Below are 8580 nucleotides of genomic sequence, written 5' to 3'. Positions count from 1 at the left end.
TGAAAGCTTAGGAAGTCAAAAATCCAATGCTTCAAACCGTATGCAATTTGGACTTGAAATGAGGAAGTTACAGCCTTTGGAAGACAACTGCTCCAAGCTGAAGGAAGGATTTAGAAAAGTGCTGCGGAATCACCCTTTTGTTGCGAGATATTTCGCAACACTTTTGCACAGTGCTATGGAATTCCCCTGAAGCTTCACGCCGCGATGGAAGCCAAACACCACAAGATGGAAGTCAACTTCATGAAGGTGTTGAATCAGCTGGTTGCTATGAAGAAATTTCGCAGCTCCTCTTGTGCACATGCGAAATTTCGCAGACCTCACTTGTCACCTGCGAAGTGGTCCTGAGTGTTTCCCGATATTTGTAACCGACACTTGGAGACATTTTTCATTAGATTTTTGTTGCCTAAATGCCCAAATTCTCCTTGTAAGTCACCAATGATAGATTTCCTTAGCTTTTAAGTTAGGAATTTGGCAAAATATCAGGGTAATAGCTATCATTGTATTTTTGGTCTTAAAGAGAGCCCGAGGAGCCTGTTCTAAGGTGGTTCCAGGGGATCCTTTGTACAGTTTTGGGAAGGAAGTAAAATACAGAGCACTTGCTCTGTTTTTCCTATATATTTTTGTCTTCTCTTTCATTTTCATTTTCTTGCTAGCCAAACATTCTCTGAGATGTTTTCTCAGAGGATGAGAGGCTAGACTCTTTGTCTCTTGGAGCTAAGGTAACCGGGTGAGTTTCCTCATGCATAAATTGGAAGTTTTGTTGTTTTAGTTGTTAATGAAGAGAAAGTGTGACCCGTTAATGGTTTTTATCTTTTTAGTTAACTTAAAACTCCTTTAAATCACCTGGGCCAACACTTGGTAAGGCAAGTGATCTCCGTCCATGGAGATGCACTAGTTTACCCCTTGCGAGCCTCTGGGAGGTGACTTGAAGGTAGGATTTTCTAGAATTGCCAACACTTGGTAAGCTTTTGGACTCTAAGTAGACATCCATTAGTTATCTCTTGCGAGCTTGTGAAGGGAAATCCAAGGTTAAAGATCACCTTGAATGGCAAGTGCTAGGTGAGAGGTATGAGCCATTGCAAGTTGCATCAGTGAGAGGGATTTAGTGTTTGAACCCATTAATGAGAAGCATCTGTACAACACCGGTTGGAGAAGGAACTATATGTTAATTCTCTAATGCGAGGAAAAGAAACAAGTGACCGGAACTCCCTTTTTGTATGAGGAATCTGAGCCCTCTAAGTGATCTAAACTCCAAGAAACACTTTTCTTAGTAAGTAAAATCAGTTACTACTTTTGGTTAGCTTAAAACCAATCCTTTTTCATTCAAACATCTTTATGTTTTCTTTTAAAGCTAACCTTGAAATGAAAAGGCACCAATTCAGCTTTGAATTAATATCATTTATGAAGTGAAAACCCATCCCAGTGAACGATCCTAGAGCCACTATGCTATAGTAGCTTTGTCTTTGCTACCCTAGTATATGGTGTAATAGGTTATAAATTTTGTTGATTAATCCCTCAATCAAGGAGCACCAGCTGGACACGAATCAGCTGAGACACCAATTAGGCATGAATCAGGCATCCTCCAATACCAAAGTCTGTGCCATCAAACTTTTCTATTCTAGACGCCTTTCTTGCTTCCTCTGCCATTGCTCCCACTCAAACCTAACCCTAGGCTCTGATACCAGTTGTAGGGTATTAAGCCAAATTCCTAACCTATGAGAAAAAAAAAAAAAAAAAAATAGAGAAAACACACGCCAAAGAAAAACAATCACACGCACAAGACAATATTTACGTGGTTCGGCAATTTACCTACGTCCACGGAGTTGCAGGGATATCACTATTATCAAGGAAAAATACAGAGTACTGTATTATGACTACAATATTTTCTCTCTATTTAAAACACGACAATAACACCACACTAAAAAACCCTAATTACAAATGGGCTAAATGGGCCCAAAAAATTTTCTCGGGTCGGGTCGTCAAACTAGATCAAACAAAACTAGGCTCCACAAAACCTGACAATGAGTGCCCATAAGAATGCTTTGAAGCTACTGGGATGTTGCTTAGAAACCCGAATCCCTATTCTAGTTTATGAATTTCCATCTGGTGGATCTCTCATAGATAGAATATTTTCTCCTCCCAACCCTTTGTCATGGAAAAGTAGATTAAGAATTGCTTATGATATTGCTAATGTAATTGTCTATCTCTACACTACATTTCCTAGGTCCATCATTCATATCGATATCAAACCCTCAAGTTTCTTTTTGGACCAAGATTGTGCTGCCAAACTATCCGATTTCTCGCTTTCTATCACTCTTTCTAAAGGTGAAATGCAAGTGGATGATGAAATTCGTCGAACTTTTGGATACTTGGCTCTTGAGACTCTTATCTCAGGTGTGTACACTAAGAAAAATGATGTTTTTAGTTTTGGCATTCTTCTATTGGAACTTTTGATTGGGAAAAAGGCACATTCGATAATGCATGAGGAGAGAGCTAGTGTACAAGATTATGCCCAAAGCTTTGTAAACACTTACGACATCAATGGCATTGTGGATCCTATAATTCTAGCTCAGCCAAGAGGGATACATGAAGACCTACAATTTCAAGCCATATTTGACCTTGTTATGAGATGTAGTATGAAAGATATGGACGAGAGACCAACCATAGTGAATGCTGCAAAAGAAGTCAAGAGAATTCAAAAGTTTGTCCCTTGATTTCATTTTCACTAGGTCACAGTAATTGACATCTTTTTATTTATCAGGGGTGTGTTTGGTTCACTTTTGGTATGGTAGTGACTATACCTTAGGTACCACCTTAGTAACCTTTAGGTACTACCTTAATTAACCTTAGGTACTACCCTAGTGCACCTTAGGTACTACCTTAGTATCTAAGGTTCACTAAAGTAGTACCTAAGGTTCACCAATCTTTTGATAAATTCTTTATTGCCCATTAAAAAAACTATTTTTTGAAGTCCATGCATATGTGAAACTTCTATCTCATATTTAATGAATACAATTTTGTTTTCAGAAAGTAAAAAGGGTTCCTATTTTATGAAATTAATTCTAGCTATTTTATTATAATTCTTGTGGTATTATCATGTTTAGGCTATTTCAAAAGAAGAGTGGATAACATATTTGAATCTTAGGAAGCATCTTGTATAAAATAATTAGGAATCCTTTATTGTTTCAATTATGTGTTCTAGTTTTAGGTTTCAATTTTGCGTTCTAGTTTCAATTATGTGAATCTTAGTTTTTTTTTATTTATAGAATATTGAGTAGAAAATTAGAATTGAAGTAGATGATGCTATTGCAAAAGCTAAGAAGCACTTTTCAATGTTAATTCTCATTGTTCCATAGCCCTATAAAAAGAAGCACTTTCATTGTAAGAAGCACTTTTCAATGTTAATTCTCATTGTTCCATAGCCCTATAAAAAGAAGCACTTTCATTGTACTTCTTTAAACTGCACTATTAGAACATTTAGAACCAATATTTCAATATGTCATCAAGAAATTTATCAAGGACTGTAATTTTCCTTAACATCTAAAGAGCCAAAATTAATTTCTTTATTTGCTCTAAGTATCTTACGAGAATATGATTGGGTATATTCTTTTTTTTTTTTTCTCTATTCTTATTATTATTTCGAAGGCATTCCTAGAAAATGTTTCATTATGAGATGTACAAACAAGTAATGATGAGTGGGGAGGTGGGTGGCTTTTCAAAGAATATAAGGACCCACACACCACAAAATTCAAAAGCAATTTCCTAACATTTGCATTTTATTCACAATGGTAAAAAGGAAATGAGTGGGGAGGTGAATCACGTCTAAAAGATATAAAGACCCACCCACCACAAAATTCGAAGGGACCTTTATTTACTCTAAGTATCTTATAGGAATAGAATTGGGTATATTTTTTCTCTCTCTCTCTCTCTCTCTATTCTTAGTATTATTTCCAAGGCATTCCTAACTATTTGGATGGAACTACAGGTCTGCATTAGGCAAAAAGGATGTGCAATCCTTGTCTCAACAGCTAGGCTTGGACAACCTTACCTTGGAGTGCTAAAAATCTTGGCAATTGAAGCTCTTTGCAATTACTAAAACTCCTATTCTTGCTTATTGAAATGGAGAAAAGGAGTATTATGGTTTTGTTTAGAATTTTGTATTAGCAAATAAGGAATTTTCTCATGCAGTTATACTTCTACCTTACCATGTTGTACATTTATTCAACTTCAAATAAGCAATATATGTTTCTGTAAAAAAAATAAAAAATAAAATCAGGCTATTTAATGGAAGCCTCTTCATGGACAAATTCAAGGAAGAGCCTTTCTATTCACCCACCTATGCTAGTTTCAAATTGATAGGCATTCTGCATTTCATGTTCTGGATCTTTAAAATTTCATGCTCAAAGTATAATCAACTCAAGCAGCACACCTTCAGTCTATGTAGGTTTTTCATTCGCCTTCAATCCTAGTACAAGGGGAGAGAGGAAGACTCAAATAAAAGAAAATACTAAGTGACTGCATACAAGGCTGAATTTTGGTGGAATGGTAATCTTATGTTGACCTTTAGGGGTGTTGGTTTTGCCATTATCATGTTCATACTAGAAAATTATTCTTTTCATGCGACATCTTTCTATGTTAGTATTGTGATTAAGATTTAAGATACTATGTTGAAACATGAACTTGCAATCATTTGTATCCCATCCTCAACAAAAATCAAGAAGGATTAATTATTTACTTCCTAGCTCAATCCTTTACATTTAAATGTAAAAAGTAGAACAAACAAGATGAGCCATTCTGAAAACTTGTTGCATAAACACACCAGAATCATAGACCGATGTTTTCTATCCTTCACTTTCTCTCGGTCCTCATCAATCTCATCTCGTTCATGTTTTTTATTAGAATCCCTTTCTCTATCAAGGTCCCGTGTTTTTTCTCTTTCACTTTCCATGTCCATTTCTCTATCTCTTTCCCTATCATTGTCTTTCTCATTGTTCCTTTCCTCACTTGCCTCTATTCTATGCTTAGACTTGGATCGTATGGGCTCTTCTCTACCCTCTCCCCCCACAACCATGCTCTTGGGATCATCATCACCCTTTTTGGATTCCTTCAAGGTGTCAAGGGCACGTTTTACCATTGAATTCTTGGACCCGCCTGATTCTGGATTAATCAACTTTGAAGCTTCTTTGGGAGTGGCAGTATCATTATTAGCTGATGGGCCGCTATGCAAAACTTCCTACAAAATAACAATTGTCCACATCAATAATATAATTTCATTTTGTTATTTGAAGGGAGTCCTACAATCAATTAACATCATCCAATAGTGAGTAGAACTTCTGCTCTTGTCATCGTTAACCTTTCTCTAGGCACAAACAAAGTTGGCAGGTATAGTGGTTCACCAAAAAGAGCAACTCAACAATTCACTTGTTTTTTTTTTTTCATTTTCTTTTAGTATATTTTTTTTTTTGGAGAAAATATCAAAGTAACATATGCCCTATAAGGGTTGAAGGATTCTAACTGCAAGGGACCACACTACCAAGATGGGGCATGAACCCCTCAAGGTTTGCTCACCAGAAAAAAGAAAATGGAATAAGAAATTCCAAGTTGAAGCAGTCAAGAGTATTGTAATAATTTTGCAAATCATTTAAAATATTAGATATTATTTGAGTCTTATATAAAATTCAGGAAGTTTTTCCTTGCTAACAATATCTAAGTATAAGAAGTTCTTATACTTCTAAATTTTCTAGTTTTCTTTAATTTACAGTTTAATTCGATTAGAAGTTCCCTACTCTTCTTCATTTACTTCATTTGCTCTTTCCATTATTTCTGTAAAGTTGAAAAAGGTGAAACCATATTCCATCTTTTAATTGATGATAGGTACTTACCATAGGGTTGTCTACTATTATACCTACTTGGGACTCTTTAAAGTTTTAATAAAATTCTCTATTTGCCAATTTAAAAATGGAACTTAAATACCAGAATCACAAAATAACAGTAGATACAAACTAACCATTTACATGGATGAATCCAAACACATATTTGTTATATTTATATACTCTATTGTGATGTACCTTTCATTTACAAGATTCCAAGCTTCTTGCCTCAATTCAGGAGGAGTTTTTAGGGTGGCAATTTAGTTTGATATGAATTTATGAGAATGCTCCACATGACAAATAAAACCTATCTCTTTCAAAATGTGCCTTTCAGTTTTGCTCAAATTAGTCTTTAATTCAACGTATTTCTATTAACAAAAAGCAAAGATAAGCACACGCGTTAGGAAGAAAACAGATAAGGACTTCAAATAAACAACATATACATTCCCAGACTTTTGTAACCAATATAGATTCATAACCTTAGAAAATGGGTCTAAGTGCACAATAGGTAAGTACTCCTTCCTTTATTCAATTATGTGGAAAATAATGACGACTTGCGTCGCTTTTCGAGGGCTTTCTTCCAATTTTTATGCTTGCCAAAAATAACTGGAAGCAACTCTCTACCAAAAAAAAAAAAAAAAACCAGGGAATTAGGTTCCACACCAATACTAGATTAAGAAAAAATAAAGGAGAAAGCATAAAGATATAGCATTGTTCTCAGTTTGAGCTACACCTCAAAAAATGTAAGTTAAACTTTCAAATTTTAGAAATTTCATTACTTGATATCCAAGAAAGCAAAGACTTCTTAAAAATCCAAAATGTTTGGTCTAGTGGAGGTGAGTTTCCCAAAATTTTTAGGAAACCAAAACATCAATAAAGGATTCAAAATTTATTTTTAGCAAATTAGAATATGAAAGATAGTTAGGAGGAGGGATAAACCTTCACATTGAAACGGGCAAATTACTTCTTGCAATAGTGATGGAACAAAACTTGGCCAATGGTCATTACTGCTTGAGGTATGACATGATAAAATTAAGGTAAACAAACTAATAAAAAATAGGAGATATAAGAATTGTATGTACCAATTGCATTTCTATTAAAAAAAATAACAAGAACAATATAACAACATAAAGTCTCAGTAAAATGCTGTTTTTTTGGATGAGATCACAACCATAAATTCTAAGGGTTGTTTTAGTTGCTTCATTTATACCATCTTTCTTGGAAGGTGAGTTCTTTAACTGCTCATCGGTTAGGTAGAATATGTCAATTGCTGTGTAAATCATAGTGGATAACTGAGTGGGCAACCTCAAATAAACTATCCCAAAGAACCCATCAAATTTCAATATTTCAATATAAACAAGCACATATAAATTGATAAAAATAGAAAAATAGGGGGTGGATGGGAAGAGAACCCTTGATTATTTTCCTAGATAATGTCAGAAAACTCAGTATAACTCAAATATAACAAGCACTAATTTAACCAAAAATAGGGTTCCTTTCTTAGTTGCTCTTGGTTTTTTAATTCAAACAAATTTTCCTTAAAAGTATTTTTAAAAATTTTGACTAGTTTGGGACCAATAAATTTCCACTCAACTATGCTACAACTATTTGGCTTGGTTAAGACAAGTTTCTAAAATTTTTGGAAACCAAAAACAACTTAGATCTTAAAATTCAAAATTCAGCAAGTGTTTCTTTTCTTGGAAACCAAACATATGAATCCCAAAACAGATTTTAGTTGAACTTTAAGATGACAAAATAACTCATTAATTAATGAAATAATGTGCATTCAAGAGATTAAATTGAAAAGACAAGAAAATTGCAAACTTATGATCTCTATAAAACCATATCAAATAAACACCACATAGAATAAAAAAAGTACAAGAAAGAACAATAGGTATTTTGATAACAATTATTTAAAAGAAAAGAAAGAACAAAAGAAAAACATGTATACAATTTATAAGCATCAATATACCTTCCATTTTGTGTGTTGCAACCAAAAGTTCATTGTGTAAATTCCAGGTTCCAATAAGGATTTTAGGGATTTCGTTTTTGAATTGCAAATTTTACAAAAGGCTTTCAATTTTCCAGATCAAAGAAACTTTAAGGTTTAATCAATAGAAAACTAAGACAATCCAAATAGGAACAAAACCAATAAGAAGAAAAGTAAATAATTTTAGCAAATAGAAAAGGGGAAGTCATAGACTCATATATTGGAAGAAGGTGATTCCGGGAGAGTTGTGGCGAACATGGTGCCTTGCCGACTTCGATGTATTTCATGGCTGCAAACAATCGTAGAGGTGCGGTGGTAGTTGAGTCTTGATGATAGGCAGTAGCTAGATGTTAGCGGAAAACAGTGAAGAAAAAGAGCGAAGGAAAGTTGTAGGCAGAACAAGCGATCGAAATTAAAAGGGAAACTTGTGTTAACGTGGATGCTGACATGGAAATTATTAAGAGTAATTTGGGCAAAAAAAACCAAGTTAGCACAAAGTGAAAAAAATATATATTACTTTTCATATTAATAACTACATATCATATTTTGAATTCTTGGGTTTTGAAAACCCAATTATTCCTAAATGGCTGGCCCAAAACACAAGTTTCCCTAAAAGCGTGTGTATGTGTCCAACCCAAGGCAACAAACAACTTGTCACACCCCTGATAATTGCCTTAAATTTTTCACGAGTGTGTGGTGCTAAGGACCCTTCCTTAGCCA

At 34.4% G+C, this 8580-nt stretch overlaps 1 protein-coding gene and 1 pseudogene across 1 annotated transcript; one reads left to right on the top strand and one right to left on the bottom strand.

The window, feature by feature from the left end:
- The first annotated feature begins 2021 nt into the window (after positions 1–2021).
- LOC117905809 (non-functional pseudokinase ZED1-like) lies at positions 2022–2714 on the top strand. Its single transcript, XM_034818674.1, has one exon. The coding sequence runs from the start codon at positions 2022–2024 to the stop codon at positions 2712–2714; it is 693 nt and encodes a 230-aa protein (XP_034674565.1).
- A 2029-nt stretch (positions 2715–4743) lies between these two features.
- On the bottom strand, positions 4744–7153 carry LOC117905808 (annotated as a pseudogene).
- Between the last annotated feature and the right edge of the window lie 1427 nt (positions 7154–8580).

This window comes from Vitis riparia, chromosome 18 (assembly GCF_004353265.1).
Source record: "Vitis riparia cultivar Riparia Gloire de Montpellier isolate 1030 chromosome 18, EGFV_Vit.rip_1.0, whole genome shotgun sequence".
Lineage (NCBI taxonomy): Eukaryota > Viridiplantae > Streptophyta > Magnoliopsida > Vitales > Vitaceae > Vitis > Vitis riparia.
The sequence above is the reverse complement of the archived record's forward strand: the minus strand, read 5'-3'. Positions and strand labels throughout refer to the sequence as shown.

Coding starts and splice junctions, on each gene's coding strand:
- LOC117905809 (XM_034818674.1), top strand. CDS start 2,022: ATGAGTGCCCATAAGAATGCTTTGAAGCTACTGGGATGTTGCTTAGAA.